General features: G+C 41.7%; 1 protein-coding gene across 1 annotated transcript in view; it reads left to right on the top strand.

The window, feature by feature from the left end:
* Positions 1–23,568, top strand: part of CAMK4 (calcium/calmodulin dependent protein kinase IV) — a 224,943-nt gene extending 201,375 nt beyond the window's left edge. Inside the window, exons 8-11 of the mRNA XM_045777285.2 lie at positions 6,535–6,610; positions 11,323–11,449; positions 15,777–15,929; positions 17,348–23,568. Of these exons, the coding sequence (XP_045633241.2) occupies positions 6,535–6,610; positions 11,323–11,449; positions 15,777–15,929; positions 17,348–17,788 (797 nt within the window). The 3' untranslated portion in view covers positions 17,789–23,568. The remainder of the gene's footprint in view (positions 1–6,534; positions 6,611–11,322; positions 11,450–15,776; positions 15,930–17,347) is intronic.
* The last annotated feature ends 1,257 nt before the right edge of the window (positions 23,569–24,825 follow it).

The following is a 24,825-nucleotide window of genomic DNA, read 5'->3' as shown; positions in this document are numbered from 1 at the left end:
GGCAGAAGGATATATATGTTTGAAGTTCAGGAGCAGGGACATGGCTGTTGATAGAAACGTAGGCCCTGCCAGCATACAGATGCTGTGTGAAGTCACGAGACTCTCCAACATGCGCAGCGCAGAAGAAGAAACAACCCAGACTGATCCCAGGGCAACATCCCATCAGCAAGCGGGAGAGAAGGAACCACATTTATTATTCATAGAACATCAGTAGTGAAGGAAGCGGCATCAAAGGGGGAGTGAGGAGTTATGAATGGACGCAGCAAGGCACAGATACGGGGCACAATGTACAAAACAATATTCCAACATCCGAAGCTCTCGCAGTAGGAGGGGCTGCCTCCCTGGCCTCAGAAACGGCCCCAGAGGCTGACCCACTCGTGTCTCAGGATTCAGGGCCATTGGCAGGGAAGGGGAGAAAGAGTCCTGCTCCTTTCTGCATCACCCAGCAGAGGTGTGGTGTATGGCATTACCGGTATTACCACACGGTCTGTCTGTATGTTTCGTGTGTAAAGCTGCGTTGAGGCTTGTGGCAAGCCCTTAGTCCAATCCAAGTTAACCAAATGTCTTCTGGCCTGGCCTATAAAATTGAGTCTAAGGAGATTGTCACCAACATCATCCTCCCACTTTTCATGTTCTCTTTGCTTTAGAAGCAGTCTTTTAATGTGCTGGTCATCCCTGGCTTCTGGGCCCCCGCACCATAATCACTTTCTGTGCTTACCTCTTCATGACCGGAAGCGACTACTTCAAGAACAGACCCAGCCGTGCCAGAGAATTCACAGCGCCGAGGACTTGCTCTATTATTACACATGTGAGGGCGGAATGTAGGGGAGAAGCGGTCACAGGAAGGGTGACTGATGACAAGTGGGTAGGAGACTTGCTTAAAATGTATTCTTTGGGCCCTGAACACCCACAAAGTATTCCGTTTTAGAATGTTGTTGCAGAAAGGATATGCATAAAATAAAAATATTTCAAAAGAATTATTAGTGATAATTATCAGTAAGATTTTAGCTCCTTTAGAGAAAAACGTAGTATTTGCCATACTTAACAGAGTTCAGAGTCCACGGCCATCACTTTGTATCCCCATATCCAAAAGAGAATCTTGTGTGATATTAATCTTAGGATGAGCTGGGTTTATTTACTGATATTCCATCTCATCTCACAAAAATAGAAAGGGAACTTTTCAACAACGAACACCTCTTTGCTACTCCCGGGCCAGCATCCATCACAACTCTAAAGTGAGCGGGAGACTCAGTCTAAGATCCGGAACAAACGGTGGTTACTCTAAGCGGGGAGGGCTCTGCAGGATCGTAGAAAAGTGAATTTCATAGAAATGAAGCTTTCCCTGGGTAATAAAAATAGGTTGTGTTTATTTTTTCCTCTTCCAAAAGTACTTAGGTATTCTCAAATATTTGATTTTCTCTTCAGGGTATTATTAAAAAAATAAGGTGAGGAAAATAAACAGGTTATCATTCTTCACCCATTTTAAGATTTATATGAAGAGAAATATCATGCAATCTGTGAGGCAAGGAAGACTGTTTTAAACAGCTTCAATGAAAAATGTTAAGTGCGAGTTGGATTGACTGGTATTTGTGGTGTAAAAGATCAAGAGCCCAGGAAAATGGAAAAGATGTGTTAGAACACACAGTGTATCACTTGGGTTTAAAATATCCTTCAAACTTCTTTCTTGCTCTACACTAGCAAGTCATAGATAACCAAAGCAACGGACACCCCGAATGCCTCCTCAGCCCTTCTCGACCTTGCACACCATGACATGGTGGCATGGAACTCCTCTGAGATTCACTGTGGTGAACTGACAAGGCTGCTCCTAGCCAGAGGCAACCCCCTTTCTGGAACATGTCAACTGAATCCCAGTCTGATTCACACCTTCGTTACAACGCTTAGCAAACTGCACTGGGACGTTGCCTGTCTTCTGTGCTGTCAAAGCCAATACCGCACTTGACAGAGCTTAAAATGTTGTGCCCCGTTCTCACCAAATGTATGCGACACCTTGACAAAGGACCACACGCTGTACAGGTGCTGAGGAAGGCACGGTGTAGAGTGTCTCCGGCTGTGGGCACTGCTGCCTACAGGAGGCTGCCCTGACTGCCCTCTCCTCTGGGTTCCTAGCCACGTTCAGAACAGTGAGGGGAGACAATTTCCAAACACTGCACGTCTGCTTCAGATAAATCCCTCTTTCTCCTCCTTCTGCAGTGCTCACTCCTCAGAGGCAAAGTTTAGAGGGACTTCTAGATGCCGTGGACTTTTGTGGTCTCCAGAGACAAGGCTCTACAGTGAAAAGCCCCACAGGGGTTTTCCCTCAGCTGTAGGAGGGGGTGTAATTCCACAAAGTCAGATTCAGGCTTTAGGATGAAATAGATTTTTTTTTCCCATATGTTGGGAATCACTAAGACAAAACCATTAGAGAGAACTTAAAAACACACAAAAGCCGTGACCTACTGGAATCTGCGGTCTGGCCTCAAGCTGCCTCTCGGGGGCTCATCTCACTGAGACCTGGCTGTGCGCAGGGCTGGGCTCCCGCCACCTGGCTGCCCCAGTTCGTCGAGCCCCCTTGCTCCTGCCTGCCATCAAGTCTCTGCCTGTTTGCTTGCTCCAGCCAACCCAGTTTGCTCTCTTCCCTCATGCACTGCCCTCTGCCTCTGCCTGGTTAAGTTCTCTAGCCCTTCACATCTCAGTTTAAACTTTACTTTCTCTGCTCACCTTCCCTGATCTTTCTGAGCAGGTCAGCCCTCTATTAGAGACACCCTTCCTCCAAGTCCTTCCATTTACCACTTTGCATTTCTTCGTGTGGCTTTCTGGATCAGTGTCTTCCTCCCCCACCAAACTGTCAGCTCCATGATGGCAGACACTTGTTCTCTTGAACTCCCCATTACTCCCCCAGCACCACCTGAGGCAGTGTCCGTCATACAGCAGGTACTCAATAAATAAATAGTTCATGATTTGGTTAATGAGTGAATGAATGAACCTGTGGACTTCATTGACTTGACTCTCCTTTGGATTTGTCTTTCTCAAAACAGCTAACAGTGGTTGGAAGGAAGTCTTCTGGTGAAGAATGCCACTCTGTAGTTTTAACTCAATAGGTCAGGAGGAATTGACAAAACGAAGGTACAGTCAGTGACCAGAGTCATCCCTCTGCTTTTCTCCTACAGCTTTCGGAAAAGTGGGGAAACCTAGCATCAGTGGTTCCTATCGTGTGCCATAGGGCATACCCCATGCTTTTTATGTAGGATCATTCCTAGAACTGGTTACAGTGAATTTATTTAAGAAAATGAAATTCATCCCAGTCTGTAGATGGACTCTCAGTTTCTAGGTGTTTTAATGGTACCATGATCTTATCAAAAAATCAGCACTCTGAGATCTGAGTGGGATATTGATAAATAAACATCACTAAAGTTTGAATTTTTAATATAAATTTTAAATTCAGTTAAAATTGCTTTTTAAAAAGTAAAGTCTGGTATCTTGGCCATTCTAAGACCATTTACCAAAATTATTCTGTGTTGGAGCTTAGAGTATGAAGTGTCCTGGGAGCTCCCTAGCATTTAGTGTTAATGAGCAATAACATGAAGGATAAGTAAGTTTAGGAAGTGGCAGAAAACTTGAACCCACTTAGAAGACAGCCAGAAAAATCAATAAAGGATTATTTACTACTTTAGAAAAGATAATTCTAAATTATTTTAAATACCTTTTTAAAAACTGGATCACACCTTGAAATGGTTTTGTCCCCTACTTCATTTTGTTTGTTTGTTTGTTTGGGCAATGAGGGGAGAAAAGACGGGAAGGACAGATGGAAGTGCTTATAGCATTAGAAGGCCAACCAACTGATGTCTTTTCTTGAACTAAGTTGGAAGTAATCAACTATTTCTCACCTTAAGAAAATCACAAATTTGTAGAATCTACCACAAGAACATTTGATACCTAGGAGACTTGACGTGCTGGTATGCTGGAGCCTGCAATTTATTCTAGAAATCTTTCGCTCTTGGAAAGGGTTCAGATACATTACAAAAGTATGTTCTGCTGGTCCTAAAGTCAAGGTCACGTTAACTAGCAAATATTTAAAGGTTACTGTGAATGGGATCTGATTGAGTCTAGGTGCTTAGAGTTTGTTTTCCCTAAATTTTGTATAATGATTAGTAAATATTATAAGTTCCTTTTAAGAGAAATGTAATATGGAAAGCAAAAACAGTCTATACTCCTTTTGTCTCAGTTAACCTCCCCGGGGAAAGTTTAGCTTTTCACACCACAAGTTTGCCCACATTGCAGCCTAAGAATGACTTACAAGGAACCAAATGGCCTCTGGAGGGTAAGGCTGCACCCTGTGCTGGGAAGGGAGGTCAGATATTGCCATGTCAGGTAAGAAACCCACATGCCCCATAAAGTGGATTCAGAAAGAATTTTGTTCCGTGGTATTCACTTCATTTGGGGCCTTAGCCCGGGAGCTGGAAAAAAGGGCCAGAAAAAGCACCTGGCCTTTGCAACAGCGTGCTGATCTCCGGACAGCGCGGGAGGGGAGGGCTGATTGTGCCCGAGCCAGAGCCAGCGGGACAGGAGCCCACGGGGCAGCACACATAGTAGGCGCTCCCAAGGGAGGAGTGGGAGTGTGGCAGGTTCTGGAAGTAGACTGCCGGTTCTCTCTTCTTGCGTAAACTGTCCCTAACGATCCCTCTGCTAATACCACAGTGGTTAGCAGCTTAAAACTCAGAGTAAACTCGAAATCACCAGCTGATCCAATTCACTTCGATTGTAGAGGTAAAAACAAGTCCCAGAAAATGTAAAACACTGTCCCTGACATAGTTCTGTATGTTTAAACGTCCGTGTGGGACTTGCGTGAAGACCTGAGTGGGGAAGGGCTGACAGCACTAAGTGTGCATGCGTTTGGCTGCCTGAGTGGAGTACCTCCCCGTGGCACAGACAGCAGCAGACGCCCTCCTGACAGTGGCGGCCAACCCGACTTTCCTTTGAACTCTGATCAGCAAAGCATTTGCAAGTGGGAGTTCAGTGTTGGGGCCCAAAGGAACCACGCATGGGGCCAGATTGCCATGGAAAAGAAAAGCTAACCCGACAGAGTGAACGGTGTTGGCAATGAGCGTGCATTTTTCTTAATTATGCTAATTAAATCCTAAGAGGAAAAATTTCTAGGAATAATGTGCCTATAGATGAGAAAAACTTCCTGGCCCCAGATACCGTGCTTTAGAGGGTTCGTCTTGCTGAATGGCTGCTTGGAGTGTTACACTGCACACTCTCATTTCACCATATGGGCTCTTCACCTCTTGTATTTTATGTGACACAGTATCTATGGGGAGGAATATCCTGATTGCAAAAGGGTGGGAGGGGGGGTAGTAGTATGGGAAGACGTCAGTGGGAAATCCACTGTGTTCCTTCTCCTAAATCACATCCAAAGTCCCAGGAGGATTGCTTCCTTCCAGAGCTCACTTTGACAGTCTACACTGAGTATGACCTGCCCAGCCTGCATAGACAGGGGATCCAGCTCCCTTGCTCTCCCACTTCCGGCTGGAAGGACTGTGCTGCCCCCATCCCCAAAGCCTCCCTCAAGGAGCCCTCACCATCCATCAATCAGCTCCTTCCTCAGGGACCCCACTGACATCTACAGCACTTTTGTTCAAAATAGGAAAAGGCCGCTCTGGGCTATAGGTCTGAGCCTTATTTCTGCATGGATTGTAAAGCTCTCACTTCTTTTTTTTTTTTTTTTTTCTTCCTTGTCAGGCAAACAAATAACACCTCCAATTCTCGGTGCAAACGATTGGACCCAGTTAACTCTCCCATTTTCACAGCTCCAACATAACTTCCAACAGAACAGATCCCATCATCCTATACTGTAGGGCTGTTTCATGGCTGAGAAGACCTTCCATTTTCACAGTGGTGAGCAGGGCTAATAGGAGCAGGCTCACTGTGCACAGAGGAGGCCCCTTTCTCTGTTCATAATCGCAAACTGACTGGGGACAGCTGCTCTCTGGTGACTACGTGTAGTTCTCAGTGCTAGGGCGTGTGCCAGGATCCCTTCCAACTCTTGTTTCAGCCTCCCAGCCCTCGAGGCTTCTCAGTCCTTCCCACCATCCACCCTCCTCCCTGCCCTGCACACGGTCAAATACACACATGCATGGATGCCCCGTGCTCCAAGCAGGTCTAGATCTCAAGGTAGCATCACTGTGCATGTTTCCCCTACTCCGCTGAACTTGTCTTTCTTTCTTCTCTGCATACAAAGCTCCCTTTGAAGTAAGGGATCTTTTACAACAGATCTATCTAATTGGAATGATGTTCTAATGTGGACTATCAAAGTTAATAGCTTTACTTTTATGCACGCCCAAACACAGATTTTAATTTCTCCCACTAAAATCGATGTTAAGAATTTGTAGTCTCCTACTTTGGTTTGGGGAGACAAAATTGATTACAAAACTGTTCTGAACTTTGTGTTAATTAATTTCTTACCTGTTGCTTGTTATTGAGATGTAAATGTTAAATATTAAGTCCGATTTAACACAATATCCATTCTTTCTGCAGCACCTGAAATTCTTAGAGGCTGTGCCTATGGACCTGAGGTGGACATGTGGTCTGTAGGAATAATCACCTACATCTTGTAAGTGAAGAAAAGCATCTCTATGAGTACTGTTGCCTTTGCTGTAATATTTCGTAGGTACTTAGAGTCCTCATAAAAAGCAAGAGTACTTTTTGACTTTTGTAATTTCTGTACAATATACTAAATGTAATTAGTGATAGACTTTTCTGAAAGTAAGCATCGCTTTTTCTCCTCTGATTTTCTTGGGGCCAGACCTTCTGTCCAGGGCTTTTCTGCGCCTCATTCTGCAGTGCGATGTATAGCAGATTTGGGGAACAATTCACCGTTTGATGATAGTAATGAGTGTGAAACTCAAGTCCATCTGTTAACCTTGCTCTTGTTTTACTTAGTTGCATCTCGTCAAAATACAGTATTAGCCCCTTTTAAAGGGCAAACGGCTATTTATTCTCCTAAGCAATTCCAGACTGGTACATTTCTTGTCAGCAGTGTTTTTAATGCAATTTGGCTATCATTTTGTTTTCTGTCTCTGTTAAGTCCTGAAGGACATTGAGTTTAATATCGTAAACTCAGAGAAACCTTTTTCTGGTAGAAAAAAGATGAGCTCAATCTCTCATTCTCTGGTATCCGAAGTCCTTCCTGAGCTCCTGTCTACTAATAAACACGGGTTTCAGGAAATTTGCCAAAGAGATGATGGAACTGCCCAGGAACATAAGGGAGATAAGCAAGGATGGAGGAGTGTCTGGGAAGACTGCCGAAGAGCAGCCACAGAAGCAAGATATCAATGAGTTCCAGAGCTTAATTCCAGACAAGTAGGTTTGGTTGCCATTTGGAGGGTACTGCACAGTTACTTGTTGGAACCTGTGATATTCAAATCCATAAAGAGATTTTACAGGACATAAAAGAAGGTGGCTTAGTCGGTCAGGCTGCCATAACAAACTGCCGCGGGCTGGGGGGCTCCAACAACAGACATTCATTCCTCACATTGCAGAGGCTGTAAGTCTGAGGTCAGGGCACAGGAGGTCTAGTCCTGCTGAGAGCTCTCTTCCTGGCTGGCAGACATCTGCCTTCTTACTCTTTCCCCATAGGGCAGAGAAAGAATGTAAGCTCTTTGGTATCTATTCTTCTAAGGATGAAGTTGGCCCACCCTCATGACCACATCGAACCCTAGTTACCTCCCAAAGGCCTCATCTCCAGATTCCATCACCTGAGGACTTCTCATCATAGGAATTTTAGGGAGACACAATTCAGTCTGTAGCAGAAAGAGGTTTTAGATTTTTTTTTTAATTTAATAGGGATCTTAGAAAGTGCAGTGTTTAGGTAAATAAGGGTTAGAAGAAGGTAACTAGGGTACCCCCAAACAAATTAGTAAACTCTACTTTCACCTGGGTATATTCAGTCATCTGTAACCAAGACAAAAAGTTTAACAAGCAACCCAGTAAATAGCCATCTGCTACTATGTAATATGTCAAAAGATAGTTTCAGGGACACCTGTTTGGCTCAGTTGGTTAAGCTTCTGCCTTCAGCTCAGGTCATGAGTCCTGCATCTGGCTCCCTGCTCTGCAGGGAGTCCGCTTCTCCCTCTCCTCTACCGGCTGCTCCCTCTGCTTGTGCTCTCTCCCTCTCTCTCTCTGACAAATAAATAAGTAAAATCTTAAAAACGAAACAAAACAAAACAAAAAAGGTAGTTTCAGCGTTGAATTCCTTGTGTATCCAGAATATACTAAAGCTTGAAAAGCATTTGGAGCGGTAGAGAACCATGTTTTTTCTTATGAAAGTGCAAAACTGTTAAGATAATGTGTTTGCCATAGTAAGTGCTTAATTCATTAAAATGAATTCCCGAGGCCACATCATGGAATTCTTTCAGCTTACATTTGAGATCACTTTTATACTGGGAAGAGAATGTTGGCTCCTGAATTAGGTAGGTGGCATATCATATTCAGTGATATTAAATGAAAAACTGAACCACGAAAATAAGAAATCAGATTTGCCACTAAAATGTCGGTGTGACCAACCAATTGCAATTTCATGTTGAAATGTGATTGGGGATGGGGGTGGTGAAGCATTAAGGATGTACAAGAGCTCAGAGAGATGGAGAAACTCCATCACATTCACCCTGAGAACCTGAAATATGGAAGGGGTAAAATGCCATGATGTGGTCACTGACCAGGGCCGATGAAGAGAAAAAAATGTGATTGTTGGAGAAACATCTTATCACGGCCCTGAATATAATTTTAAAAGTGTGCCAAAGTCCTGGGGCTCCTGGGTGGCTCAGTTGGTTATGCATCCAGCTCTTGATCTCAGCTGAGGTCTTGATCTCTGGGTTGTGAGTTCAGGCCCCACATTGGGCCCCACACTGGATGTGGAGCCTACTTTAAAAAAAAAAATGTCAGTCAAGGTCCTTTCCCCTGGTTCACTTAAGGTCATTGATTAGTAGTTGTTCGTTCAAAGTGCGCGGTGGTAGCTCCCAAATGAAAATATATTATCAGTGCTGTTTACAGCTAACGTCCTTTAGTGCTGGCCTCACTTCTGTCAGCCCCGAAGCCCAGGGTTGTTTTAGTTAATCTGTAGTTCATTAATAATTGATGAAGTGCAGGCGAGGTTCACTGGGATACTTCTCCAAGATCGTGCCATTGGACCTATGTATCTCCTTTATTATTATTAAAAGTTCCATAAGGCTGTTGTGTGCTATGACCTTGCTATTTCTAAGGATGACAGTAGACTGGAAATGAAAGCCATTTTGTTGTTTCGCACAGAAATTCTGACCCCTCTACCTTTTAGACCTAAACCCTTTGTACCTGCAGACAAAAGCAACTATTGCAACGCTCAGGTCAGAGTCAGAATCAGATAACATCGGAGATTCAAACTCTCTCTTTCAGCTTTCAGCACTACAGTTCTGCCCCATGGCTTGGAGGTCCCCTTAGTATACATTCACACTTCTGTATACGCCTAATATCCTCCTAAACTGTCATTGTCATCATTCAGATATTTCCATTTCTGAAGGCTTTTTGCACTGTGTGTGTGTGTTGCTCTGTGTCCATTGCTTCCATTTCTAGCATCTCGGGCTGATGTGACATCAACTTTTTACTTCTGTCCCACCAGTGCACAGATTCACAGGCGTGTTTGAAAAGTGAGAAAGGCGTTTGAGTACTGTACCTTCTGAAATTTCCTTTTCCTTTCTAGATTTCCAGAAGGGGAAACGTAAGAGTTTCTTAAACTAAGCCTGGAACATTGGCTACTTTCTCCATGACTAACCAACAATAAGCTATATTTTTCTAGTGTTGTGGGTGGCACCGTTGGGCCTCGGAAGGCTGAGCTACCTCCGGGTGAAGGTGTGGACGTGGGCTCCCTTCTCTCCGTGTGTGGGAGCAGAAGTCTCTGCAGCCCGCCACAGTGGGACAAGAGGGTGCACTTCGTCTGAGACTCAGCACTGCCAAGCCCGGTCTCTTCCTGGCTGGCTCCAGAATATTTAAAAGAGACAAAGACTCTCCCAATAGGATGTTTCCTGCGCAAACGATGTGAGAAAGTGCTTCTCTCTAGAAACCCACTGCATTAGAATACACTCAAACATTTCATGCTCTGCACCCACCAGACCAGCTCGAAGGAAGGCTTTGGGAGAATGTTTCTTAACATGTTCGTTCTTTTTCCCCCATTTTTTTGTCGAGTGTAACACGTGCCGTGGGTGACTTATTTTTTATAGTCTCCTTTCCGTCCTTAGTGATATCAGAACCTGTACCTGTCTGTGAACAGTGGAGGCTTTTGGTGGGCCCAGACAGCAACTCACTTTTCCTCTCTCCCTTTAGGATGCCAGAGATGGTTCTCGATTTCCCTTCTCCCTCTTCCCCATTCATTTGTAGGATGACCCCTAGTGGAAAGTGAAGGTGAGCATGGGTCTTTAAGACGGACAGAAGTGAGGGTCACACACGAGGCTGCGCTGATGCTGGCTGCTTGTCTCTGTTGGCCGCATGTGTTTACTGTGTCAAGTTTTAAAAGGCCATTTCCTGACAATAGTCTTACTTCCTGTCTTTGTTCACTCTGAAATCCAAACTGGAGTGGGATGGAAATCTAATATTCGACTCATTTCTATGGAGGAATTCAGTGAATAAGGCTGAATAAACATGACTGAAAAATCTTTTCTGTCTACCTCTTAATCTCTTTATTCTCAAAATCCTAATTCTTGGGTGCCTGGTGGCTCAGTTGGTTAAGCGTCTGCCTTCAGCTTGGGTCATGATCTCAGGGTCCTGAGATCGAGTCCCACACTGGGTTCTTTGCTCAGTGGGGAGTCTGCTTCTCCCTCTCACTCTTCCCCTCCCCCACCCGTGCTCGAGCATGCTCTCTCTCTCTCACAAAAATAAATAAATAAATAAATAATCCTTAAAAAGCTCGGAAAAAAATCCTGATTCTTCCACTTGCTAGTAAATTGGAACTCTAATCAATCTGTCTTTTCAATTCCTGGTGAAAAAAATTGCACAGGAAATCATTAGCATGGTGCCTGTAATAATGTTAGCTATTATCCTTGTTGTTTTGTGTCATAATTATTGATGTTATTATAGACTCTTTGTAGAAATTCTAAATTGGTTTGGTATCTGTTCTTACTTCCAGAGGACATGATTGTGTATTTATACAGTCAAAAGTGAGTTGTAACAAGGCAGTTACACACTCGTGCATTTGTAACAGGAACGTGTGAAAAGGGCAGTCTGGAATTTCTGCAAAAAATTGATGAAATACATTTAAGCTTCTAAAGACATTTTATTCCCTCTCTTTTGTCCTTCTAGACTTTGTGGATTCGAACCATTCTATGATGAAAGAGGTGATCAGTTCATGTTCAGGAGAATTCTGAATTGTGAATACTACTTTATCTCCCCCTGGTGGGATGAAGTATCTCTAAATGCCAAGGACCTGGTAAGTGTGACCAAAACAAAATGAGCTAAAATCTTGACATTCCTTTTTAGCTAATTAATGGGCAGTGTCCTTTTTAAAATTTGTACCTTTTAATAATTGTATTTTTAATAAAACAATGCACACTAATGCATTTCCTTGTACATAATGAAAAACAGATATGCTTGACTCATCGCTTGCTGAATATCACAAACTGAAAATTACTGCAGTGTTAATTAGTGAGATTTTACTACCTAGTCAGTGTAGAATCTTGCTTTTGAAGCCAACTATACTGGGTGAGTTCAAACATAATTTAGAATTCCATTTTAACATGGCTTGCCTAGATTACCTAGATTTGATTATACTTCAAATAAAACAACATTGCATCTTGACAGGTTCAAACTTACTGAAATATCCCAATAATAGCACAAGGCCCATCATCATACCTTACTGCCATCATAAAAAAGTTACACTTTACTGATAGTTCATTTTGTTTGGTTTTTCGCTTGTTTTACTTGGGTTCTTGCTTAAGCTAATATTGAAGTTTGCATAAAGGAAAGGCATACATTCTGGTGAGATGGTCTCCCTGTTCTAAAATAAAGGGGATACTTGCATGCAATGAAAGTATTAACCATCAGCTGTCTAGAGAAAAACTACACAGAAATAACTAAAAGCTGACTCTTAAACCACAGAAGGCTAGCTACCCAAGGGGTCTTATGAGTCATCTAGTCTTTACTTCATTTCAAAGTTGAGGATGCTGGGGGCACCTGGGTCACTCAGTCGGTTAAGTGTCTACCTTCAGCTCAGGTCATGATCTTAGGGTCCTGGGATCGAGCCCTGTGTCCTCAGGCTCCCTGCTCAACAGGGAGTCTGCTTCTCCCTCTCCCTCTGCCTTTCCCCCCACTTGTGCGCACATGCTCTCTCTCTTTCTCTTAAATAAGTAAGTAAAAAAATAATAAAGTTGAGGGTGCTGAAGCCCAGAGAGGTTGAAATGATTGTCCAGAGTCACACAGCTTCCCAGTGGGAGTGATCCAGGTTTCCAGCCAATGCTCTTTTTCCTCCAAACGTTTCCTCCTTCCCATCCATGCTCTTTCATGGAACTGACTGTTCAGTATGACCAGGCAGAGAGGCAGTGTGTCCGATGTGTGGAGCCATCCTCCCAACTCCTCTCTCAAGCCAGGCCCCACACTCCTGAACCCTTCTTGAATCCACTTCCCTCCACTTCACCATCACTGCCCCGGCCAGCCCTGTCCTCTCCTGCGGGACCACTGCCACACCCTACCCTGTGGCCTTCCTGCCACCTCTGTGCCCCGTACAGGTACATTCTCCACACAGGATCCAGGGGAAGGACCTAATAAATAAATCACATCCTATCACTCTCCTGCTTTGAGGCTCTTAAGATAAAATCCAAAATCTGTAAGCAGATCTATACAGCACTGCCTGGTCTGGTCAGGAATCTGTCGCCTTGCCCATGCCATCTATTTCACAGCACTGGCCTCTGACGGTCTTCACTCCAGGGCACCGGACTTACCAGTCCCTCATCAGGGTAGCTCAGGATATAGTTTGCTTCTCTTTCCTCTGCTTTGTACTGTTCTTCCCTCCTGCCTTCCTCCCTCTCACTCCCCACCATCTCTCTCACACACACACACACACGCACACTCCTCTTGCGTGGGTAACTCTTATTGTCAAGCCCTAGTTGCCACTTGAGACCCTCCGGTGGCCTTGTCTGCCCCACTTCAGCAGTCCTTCCTTCCCACAGTTGCTTCGTTCCTTCTGCCACATTGTTCTGTTGCCCTCCGGACTTACTCTTTCACGATGGTTGCAACTTACATTTACTTGTGGAAAGAGCTTCCTTACTTAGATCGTAAGGTCTGGGTGGGAGAGGTCGAGGCATGCGTGCCCAGATCTTAGTAACATTTGGGCATATAGTACAGATTCAGTAGCATTTTTTTGAATGAAACGATGAATCAGGAAGTAGACTGTGGATTTTTAAAGTCAGACATACCTGGATTCAAGGGCCCTCTTCCTCATAACCTAGAGGCGTGACCTGGGGCTTGTTATCTAATCTGTCTGCTTTAGTTTTCTTTTTCTGGGATGATCCCAGTACCTTTCTCTCAGTGGAGACTTAGGGGCTATAATGCAGGTTAACTGACTGCCACCAACTAACATTTAACAGTTCTTTATATACCCCTCCTTCCATTTCTTTTCATCGCTAATAAAATGAAGTGGGTAAGAGGGTTAGCTGTGATATTCCTTCATTCAGCTAAATCTTACCTTTGGGCTAATACATTTATAAAACTTCAGCACGAAAGGAATCCCTGAGTACCACAGATGTGTACTTATCACCAGCACCCACATCCATTCTGAACTCAGCAGGGAAACAGTGCCGATGAGTGGTGGGCTCGTGTTGTAAGGGAGCTGTAGGGTCATGGCAGGGCTTGGGGTTGAATCTTGGCAAGGTCACTGACCTTCAGCAAGTTCAGCAGTTCGGTGCATCGATATCTTCAAATGTAAAGATTCATGTTGACAGGTGGGAATTTGGGGGCACATACTGACTTTCAGTAAATTCTTTGTATTTTCACAAGGAGGAGGATGGTAATGAGGAAAATGAAGATGATTGGAAAATGGGAGGAAAAGATCTCATTGTGAACTGTTGTTAAGGATTAGGTACCATTTATATGAAATTATTAGGACATGTATCCCACAGGTGACAGCTCTGACTGCAATCAGATATTTATTTACTGCTGTGCATTCTTTTTCCTTAATCATCTGTACCTCCCACCACCTCCTCTCAGATTTTTAACCTAAGCAGCCTCACATCTCTGCCCTCTACAGATTCTGTCTCTCTATACCCCAAACACACATTTCTTTGCAAGTTTCACAGAAAAGAAGAGGAGAACCAGATACCTGTTCTTCATTTGACTTACTGACCGATTGCACTAGCCTGCATTCAGTTCTTCCTAGCTTAGCAGAGTTAGAAAAGACCTTGGGCCTTACACCACCCAAGTCCCCATGTGCCACATGGGCAGATGAAGGCCAGAGGGGCGGACTGATCTTGGAGGAATTGCGGTGTAGTGGCCACGAAATGAGCTCTGAGGGAGGACAGACTAGAGTTAGAATAGGGCCTCCAACCAGTTATAAATTGTCTAACCTTAGTTAAGGCACTAAGTCTTTCTGAGCTCCCTTCCATCCCTCATTTGTGGATTGGAGCTAATAGTTCCAAGCTGGTAAGGTTCTGGAAAGAATTACACAAGTTTTGAAACATTTTTATATGTACATAAGAAAGTATTTACAAAGGATTTAAAGTGGAAAAGAGAGCATGTAAGAAAAGGGTGTAGGAGACTGTCCGTAGGCACTCAATTCATATGTCAGTCTTTGTCCAGAGTCACAAAAGTAGGGAAGAGATGTAACTAGGGCTGGAACATGCCTCCTAATTCTAAACAGTCTCTACCTCATTCCAGGTCACTCCTTCTGAGCCCAGGGCCAGGGATTACTTCAGTTGTTGATCTCCCTGGCAGTTTATTATCTGTTCATTGGCAGGGGTCAACCTCCCAGAATGATCTGCCTTGGGTTGAATTTAATCCTTTAAGCAAATCACGGCCCTAAACCACTGACACCCTTTTACTCTAGCACTTGGCTTATTCCTTCAAAACCTTCAAGTTATTAGAATGAATTTTATCACAGAGCCATGGAATAAGCATAAAGCCTATGGTACTATCCCTTTGTTGCCATTTAATCCCCACAGATAGGATGCCTGGGGGGCTCAGTCGGTTAAGCGTCTGCCTTTGGTTCAGGTCATGATCTCAGGGTCCTGGGATCAAGTCCCTCATGGGGCTCCCTGCTCAGTGGGGAGTCTGCTTCTCCCTCTGCCTGCGGCTCCCCCTGCTCACCGTCTCTCTCTCTCTCTGACAAATAAATAAAATCTTTTAAAAAAATCCCCACAGAAAGCGTGATGAATGCACAATGATTCCATCCCCACTGAGATGCATCTGAAGTTCTGAATTCTAAGTGGTGCTAAGTGCAGCCTAGAATTATTCAGACGCTCTTTCTCCTTCAAAGAGCTTCCAGTCCACAGGCAACCAAGAACCTGTTTCTTTGACCTCCCTTGGAAAGCCGCGTGCCTCTCTGGCCTCTCAGGTGGCACACACGACTGTCTTCTCAGACCCCCTCAGCCACTGCCACCTGAGACTGTCCTTACAGTGACCACTGAGGGCTTAAAAACTTTTTTTTTTAATGTATAATTAGTGGTACTGCTAGGCAAATAGAATAAGACCTAGAAGTGCCCTTGAGGGGCAAGCCTGGGTCACCATAAAAATCTCCCTAAGAAATCTGTGGTTCTTTATCATTTCAGGTCAGAAAACTAATTGTTTTGGATCCTAAGAAACGGCTGACTACCTTCCAAGCTCTGCAGCACCCATGGGTCACAGGTAAAGCAGCCAATTTTGTGCACATGGATACTGCCCAAAAGAAGCTCCAAGAGTTCAATGCCCGGCGCAAGCTTAAGGTAAGATCTGCTTTGTTTTGCTGTTTCGTTTTGTGTTTTGTTTTTTAAAAAAATCTCTCTCTTAGCTTGAACTATTAAAGATGATTCCACTATTCTTCATCTAATAATATTATTCACTTCCTGTGGTACTAGGGAAAATCCTGCCTTGAAATCCCAACTGAAGGTCATGTTATTCTCTCATAAGAATTCGCTGTTAATAAAGGGAAATGTATTGTAGGTTGAGATTTACTCACCAAATATATTATCACTGCTTCTTACTTAATTACGACTGAACTGCTTGAACAGCATTGCTCAGGAAACTGAAACTTATTCAGAAAGTTACCTTCTTTCTGAATGTGTGAAAATTGGGAAACTTTTTAAAAAACTGTATTTTGTAATGTAAATAAATGCCCATACTTGATAAAAATTAAAATACAACTAACCTTTGAACAATGCTGGGGTTAGGGACACCAATTCCTCAACACAGTTAATCTACCTGTAACTTTGACTCCCCAAAGACCTAATCACTAATAGCCTACTGTTGACTGGAAGCATTACCGGTAGCAGTCGATTAAAACATATTTTGGTTGTTTTGTGTATTATGTGCTGTATTCTTACAATAATACCTAACTTTTTCTTAATGTTTTGGGTATTTCTAGGCTACATACTTTGTGAGTGGTTTCAAATTGTTCAGATCTCCAAAAAATTTTTCAATGTGTCTATTGAAAAAAATCTGCACACAAGTGGACCCTTGCAATTCAGACTCATGTTGTTCAAGGGTCAACTGTAATTCATATCATATAGATATATAAGATATATCCAAAATATAATTCACATGATAGATATATATAAGACATATCCAAAATATATCTTCATATAGAATATATGTGGCATATATATTAGATGGTTTTCTCTTACATAATGGTGTTTAGGACTGACTATATCTGCAGAGGATTTAGGAGAACAACTGAGGGTCAAAAATAATGTTCTATTCAGCCATCACTGACAGGCTGATAAAGACTAAATAAACCTTAGGGATTGTGTGGTCAAACTGATTTGAAATACCATGGATTAAATAACCTTGACTTAACGCAAGACTTCTCAAACAAACATGACCGTGGAATTCTTTTGTTTGTTTCGTAATACTAGTGTTCCATGAAATAAATACTTTGGGAAACAAAGTCCAAAGTATTTGAAAACAAGTAATCCAGGGGCAAACACATTTATCCAAGCTTTCACTTGTCCAGATGATTAAATACAGTAGGCTTGAAATTAAAAAGATTTTGCTGTTCATTCTCCAAGTTTTCATTCAACCATCTTGGAATACTTTGAACAGATAAAACAGATAAAACAAAGTCTCTAAATGCAAAGCTGAGATTGAGCTCTGATTCGGGATTTTAAGTGAAAGTAACACCTGATGCTTTTCTGTTTCCAATCAGGCAGCAGTGAAAGCCGTCGTGGCCTCTTCCCGGCTGGGAAGCGCCAGCAGCAGCCACAGCAGCATCCAAGACAGCCAGAAGGCCAGCCAAGCACCGTCTCTGACCCAGGATGGCAGTGAAGATGTTAAATCTATTTCAGAAGGAGAGAAAGTTCAAGGAGGTGGGGCCCAAGTGGCAGTTGAGGGGGCAGAGGCCAAGCTGATGAAGGTACAGGCCATAGGGGAAGTTAAAGATGCTGATAGAAATGCTACCAATGCCACCAACGTGGTGCCCAAGGCACTAGAGGATGGCGTAAAGGTGGCTGACCCGGAAATAGAGGAGGGCCTAGTAGAGGAGAAGCTGAAGACCATGGAGGAAGCAGCAGCCCCCAAAGAAGGGCAAGAAAACCCGGCTCTGGGATTTGGAGCTCAGCAGAATGATGCAATCCTGCCAGAGTATTGATGTGGCTTCTTTCCAATCTGAAGCCAAATTCTGGCACTTTATGCATTTTGTCCTTCAGCAAGGAAGGTATGGAAGCATGGTATGCACCATAGTGATTCTGTTTTTTTAGGTGCAGAAAAAAAAAAAAAATCTATCAGTTGGTAATCCTAATTTCATGCATGTGACTGCTTTATGAAAAAAATAGTGTCTTCTATGGTATGTAATGGATACCTAATGCCGAGGAGTTGAATTTGAAATTGCAAGTAAACACAACATAACATTTAAAAACATACATGTTCAGGGACCAGTAGCACACATTAAAGTAACTAGTAATTGTTTTTGCTTTGAAAACCTAGTCATCATACATCTTTTGGATTTCTTCATAAAGCAGTAATTCCTTTGGACTCTTGCTTAACTGATATTAGGTAGTGCTCTAAGACGTGTCCCCCTGGCATTCACAAAATCATACTTTTCAACGTGCTCAAACTGTCCAATGTGTTCAGACTGTTTACAAGGAGATAATTACAGGCTACAGTTTTATGATACATACAAAAAAAAAAAATCCCACTTATAATGGTAAGAAATTGAAGCATACTTAAGGGCAATGAAACAAAATGCCCTTAAAGCTTGTGTAGAGAATGCTTTCTTATTTTGTTCTTATTTATACCTACTATATTACTAATAACCAAAAATGTTCGATCACAAAATCCTGCCATTTTACAATCTTGGAGAAAATATTTTACAAACTCCTGCTGAGGGATGTATTCCTTCCTTCCCCTGCTAATACAATTTCTTTCTCATGGACAACACTTAAGGTGGGCTAAAGAAATTGAGGGAAGAAAAGGAGCTAAGAACTGGACTTACACTCACAAAGGTTGACTGCTTGTCATCTTCAGATAAAATTGGATTTATTCGTGAGTTTGTACAACTTTAAAGACAGTGACATTTTTCTGGATAAACTCTACAATTACCAAGTTTAAAATATTTAGAAAAATCTACCCCACAGGCTGGTGACAAAATGTCTGAATAGAGTGAAAATAATATCCCGTTATAAGATCGTTCATTATTGACTTTACTAGAATAAGGAAACTTTTGTTTATGAAAGTCCTTTTTTCCTTCAATTGATGGTTACCTAGATATATTGCTTATGAACTAAAGATATTTCTGAAAATCTGGTATATCTTTTTTTTTCATACTTGGAGTAGAAGTCCTCAAATTTTACAGTGTAGGTTTTAGTTACCATGCCAAGAAATTTAGGACAGTGCAAGGTTTTATTTACCTTAAAAAATGAAAAGAAAGCACTGGTTTCAAATCAGACTCATGAGAAGCTATAACATTAGACCTAATACTTCACCATGATTTTTTTCAAAGTATTTTTCTTTGATTTTCATATGAACACTTTTCCCCTATAGGAAACACAGTTAAATTCCAAGTACCTCATATTTATTTCTAGTTTGAGTTGAAGTGAACGTTTTTATCAAATTATGCATCACATTTTAAGTGTCCTCAGTTTTAAAAAAGGAATTATTCTCAAAGACCAAAACGATGGGCAGTAAAAATGACTGTCACAGAAAAATCCTCATCAAAAAAGATCTTCTTTTGGCTCTTCCTCAAAACTATGAAATTGGAAAACGAAATTAAATCTCCGTTTCCTGGGGGCTACTGGACTTTGGGAGACATTCTGCTTTCCAAGTGCAAATCTTCCTTTACTACACTATTCTCGTGAGAAGAAAACAAGGTAGGGGCCTGGCAGGTAACCAACATAGAGGAAAAAGCCCCTCATCTGGGCTCAAAAGAATATTTTTTGTTTTGATTTATTTTTATTAGCTTGCAGAGGATACTTATCCTCTTTCCCCATTTCTTTCCTTCCCTCTTTATCCTATCTCAGAATTTCCATATTTGTAGTTGTAAAGGGCTCACTATTTTTAACCTTTAAGACTGCCTTTTTCACTAAGCATCAACATTTCCATGTAAGAAGATCAATTGCCCCGTGTACTTTTCCTAACGAGACTTCACAGACATGCAGGGTAAGTGTCCCGTATATTGGAAAAGGAAAGCAGAGAGGGAAATGGGTCTTCTCAGAAGTGGCAGTTAGTGGGAGATCAGTACATCCTGCCCCTTCCGGCCCCCCCCACACTGCTCCAACCGAGGGCAGTTGTCCTGTCCTTTCCCCCTCAGTCCTGACTGCGCCGCTGGGCCCCGCGTAGCAGGAGCCATGAAAAAAGACAATCTTGAATTATTTCCCCATTTTAAAAAGTCTAATTGGAATCCCAGTGGTTTTTTTCAAACTTTAAGAGCTCATTTGTCCCACAAATACATAAATAGGGTAGAAATTAGAATAATATGATTGTGGAAGGTATCACCTAGAGCAAGTGCTGTTATTCCAGTGTATAATCAATGTGAAAACTTGAGATATTTTGAATTTTGACACTGTTTTCAAAACCAGGAGTACATGTTACACTTTTAGTACATCAAGTGCTCGACAGCCACATGTGACAGTGGCTGAGTTTTGGAGCAAAACGGTTCTGCGGTACTTCTTAAGCAAAGTGACACGTGGATTTCTATGCTTGGATTTGAGCTGCCTCAGTTTCCCATGGATGAGCTGGTAGGAGGCCAAAGAGAAGATGGCTCAGAGTGTCATAGACTGAAATACGTAAAAACTCTTGGCCACATCTGCTTAATCGTGTGCTTCAAAGGGATGTTTCCCAACACGACTTTTAGAAAACAGTACTTTCCTGGGCAATTGCAAAATTGTCTGTTGGCTACAGTCCCTCAAATCGCTCTTTGGGCCCTGGAATCTTGACTACCGGCTAGAGTCTCCTGAGTACTGCCATACTCAATAGTATTCTTGTGTATGAAAATTTACTGTGAGCAAACCATGGGTCCCCCTTCAGGAGGGACTGCACAAAAAATGTTAATAGGATTTTGTAGGGCTGGACTAAGCTGGGCATCATTTTTTAACAGGCAATCTTTCTTTCTACAAATCTACTGAAACATAAATTTGCATGATAAGGATTATACGTTGAGGATGATGATATCATCCCATAACCCCCAAAATGGGAATGACCACTGGCAGGCATTTTTTTTTAGATTTCCTTAGAACGATTTAATCAACACTGCCATTATACATGGATTCAAAAAGCTTAGAATTTTCTTACATACTGCTATTTTAGAATAATCCTCAAGGTTCTATAGCCATTTTTAGTGGCAAACTTAAAAAAGAAAGGAATAGCTTGCCTTTTACTGTGACCTCAATTACATAGTATTTTAAACATATTTTTGTAATTTAGAATGTCTAGCAACCCCTATTTCCAGTTTCACATGCAAGGTAACTGCTGGTGGGTTGCCTACAGACTGAAGATTCAGAGAGAACCATTTTGTTTCATAATTCACAGAAGCATCTGGTTGCATTTCAAATTGGAAAACAGAAGTAAATGCCAGAAAGGCGAAGAATAAAATTAGTAAACCATTTATTCAGTTTTAGGATTGTTCTTGCAAAGCAAATGAAAAAAGAAAAAAAAAAGAAAAGTCAACGAAGTTAATCAGCACTCGGTTTTTCTGGATGAAGGTTGACTCCACATAAAATTGAAATAAATATACTGAGCAGAGTCATTTACATAACTACAATGCCATTATGTAATTTACTTGTCATTGCAGAGCATTCAGTCTGGTTATGTAGGTCTACTTTAGATGGTGCAAAGTTTCCAGACATTTGCCTACAAAATAGGATTTGTAATATCCTTGCAATTACTGTCTATTAGGTCATATTCCAATTTCCTTAATGTTCATCATGGATATGTTCCTCATTAGGGTCATTGCTAACATCTGAGGATTTAGTGGTTAAATACTGCTTAATGGCTAGACTCTATGTATGTCGTCTGTGTTTTTTAAAAACATTTATGTGCATGTAAACACAATATTAGCATTATAATATTCATAAACATACGATAAGCAGAAATGTACCCAATGATTTTCTATACATTCTTTTCAAAGTCCTTTTCTTCCCCTGGCACAACTCAGGGTGAGTTTCTGGCTCCTTGACACATAAGGGAAAAAAAAGACCACTGGAGAGATATCCGCTACCCACCATGGTTACCAAGTTCAGCATTTCCTCTTTCTACATTCTGATCTACTAAGGGCCGGTGTTTGTCATTATTACTCCTTTCAGATATCGCCTGAGATCAGATAATATAATCTCAGCTCACAAAGCCCAGCCATTTATATACTTATCTTGGAGAGCAATAACAAACTTGACTAATTTATGTTGGCTTGTTCAAAATTCCAATTTTCATAAATGCTTGTGATATACTCTAGAGGATTTGATTGCATGATTCTAACTTCCTTCGAGACTCAGCCTTTTCCCTGTCACCTGGCCCAGAGGTCCACCTAGAGCAAGATGGAAGCCTTGAATGAGAGCGGACCATCTGACTCCTTCGAAGGAATCAGACATTGCTCAGAAGACTCCAGGTGTCTGACCTGGTTGAGCTCAGATGAGCCAAATGGAAAGAAACCTCTTCTCATGCTCTGACTGAAAGTGATGCTATTTGAATATTGGTATATTGCCGTTATTCAGTAATGAAAAAATGGAACTCCACCAGTTACTCTTTCCAATGTCTTGGTTTGCTACCATTTGTCCCACATCAATGTTTTGTTCCATCCTCTGGCCGTCAGGCTGCCCTCTTGGCTTGTGAGATCTTCTAAGACCCTGGAAGGAGAATCCAAGACTTGTTGGAGAAATGAGGGGCCCTTGGTGGCCCAGAATTCAGTTTGAAACTAAACAGCAATGCTAAGGCTACAGAATCATGCTTGTTCTTAATAGTTGTTTTCAGCACATTTTGAAGATTGACCTGGAAAACCCATGAATATGGAATGTTTACATCTGTGTAATCTTTGCTATGACTCATTGTTAAAAATGACAGATATTGAATCTTCAGCCAGTTAAAAATAGTCTTTCTTTTCCATTTAAAAGATTATTTGGGGGCACTCAAATACAATAGGCTCCACATTAGAATTTTTGAAAGCTGAGGTTTTTCCTAAGTGCTCTCAGTCTGACAGTCAGTTGTGGATAAAAATTTACTAGGTTGGTCCTTTCTTTGTCCTTTCCTTGAACCATGTCTAGTAGTTCATCTGGTTTGTAAAAGATATAAGTAGGTATGACTATAAATTGAAAACTGTCATCTTGTAACTGCCTCCTGCTAACCTGACCCATTTTATCGCCTATCACGCAGCACCTGACAGTAACGCACATTCGTGAGTGATGATTTTGTTCACCTTTTATTGTCAAGGGTACTAAGTGCATTAGAAGTTCTCGGGGTGTTTCTATTCATACACCCTTAGTCTCAGTATTATTTTCATGGTCCTCCCAAAGCCAAAAAAATTATCTAACATGTCCATTTATTAAATAGTTAAACCCAAACAACATAACAGTAGTGTGTTTCCCTTGAAATTTTAAAATTTCTTGTGAGTTCACTGAGTGGGAACAGCAGACAGGGGGTTAAGTAATTCCTTATGCCCAGTGAACTAAGGGTATCAGGCAAAAGGTATTATTATTAGTACATGAGTTAGAAGTTACTGTTTATACTTTCTTATTTGAATATCAATCATTCTTTTATCTATGGTTTTTATGATACATATATCAAACTTATATGTACATTTTTTAAGAAGCAATTTCCACATCATTACCCAAGGAAATAAATTTAAATCTGCAAAGAACAATTTTGAGGAATCAGGCAAACTATGGTTCACAGACCAAATACACCAGAGGCCTGTTTTTTATAAATAAAGTTTTTATTAGAACACGACCATGCTCATTTATTTATAATATTGTCTGGTTGCTTTCACACTACTAGGACAGAGTTGAGAAGTTTCAACAGAGACTGAACCGGATGGCCCAGCAAAGCCTAAAAGGTTTATCTGACTCTTTACAGAAAAAACAAAAACTGATGACCCTGGTCTTTCATGCTTCCATGGCACGCCATGGTTTTTTGCTGATATCTAGGAATATAGATTCCCATGGTTTCCTGCACTTAGCTTAAGGTTCTTATTCCCAGAGGAAGCTAGGAGAGCTTTGTTTCTTTTGCAGATGGTCTCGTGGTAACTGTGCTGTACGTACAACTTAACAGTGAAATATCCCTACAGCACTAAAAATTCCAAATTGTATCATTCCTGAAAAAAGAAATTTAGAGTATGAATTGACCTGGTTAAGAGAGAGGGATTAAAAAGATTTCTAGCATTTTGAGCATGTTTTAGAAATGTGATCCTTATATTTAAAATCCTGTAAATGATCTTGCACTGATATTTGCTCACATTCAAGTCAATCTTCAGATGTTACTTTAGTAAACTAAGAAATAAGAGAGCGCTTTGTTTTTGAATCTTCCAGAATGTTCTTAGATAATTTATATCAACTGCATTTTCATTTAATCATTTTAAAGAAGTAATATGCTTTATTATGTGGCTTTCAGTGACAATGGCGGGCTCATCAATAGCTCAGAGGCGGGCAAACAGCCAATTCTTTTATGTAAGGAAGCTACTTTCCAATCCGCCCAATCTCCATGATCTTCTGAGAGATACTTCATTTCTTCAAAAAGAGAGGGCCTTGAATAAATGCTTGCTTTTACTTTTCTTACACATTTAGAAATCCAAGAAGGGCCCTTCTCTTAGTCTATTTCTGTCACAGAGAAATGATTCATTCCACAATATCTGCCTTAGGGGAAGCAGGTAACCCAGATATCGAGAAATGTAGGCATGTATGACCTTTGTTGACCTTGAACATCTGTAGCCAAAAGTTTACAAATGAGGTATTGCATAGAAAACCTATTAACAGCTTATTATTAGGAACATCTAAAATGATATCATGACTCTAACTAAATAATATGCTGTTTTCTTTAAACTGCTGCAGTGATTATAATAGGATGGGCCACTGGGATACACTATAGAACTCAGGGGGGAAAAGGATGAATTGTCTGCTCCTTCCTCATGGTTCCTGTGTGTAAGGAGACTTTACTGGAACAGGAGAGGAAAGAGATAAAAAGATTAGGATTTCATGCTCCCACCTGCTC

Source organism: Ursus americanus, chromosome 5 (genome assembly GCF_024610735.1).
Source record: "Ursus americanus isolate L20-20 chromosome 5, mUrsAme1.1.p, whole genome shotgun sequence".
Classification (NCBI taxonomy): Eukaryota; Metazoa; Chordata; class Mammalia; order Carnivora; family Ursidae; genus Ursus; species Ursus americanus.
The sequence above is the reverse complement of the archived record's forward strand: the minus strand, read 5'-3'. Positions and strand labels throughout refer to the sequence as shown.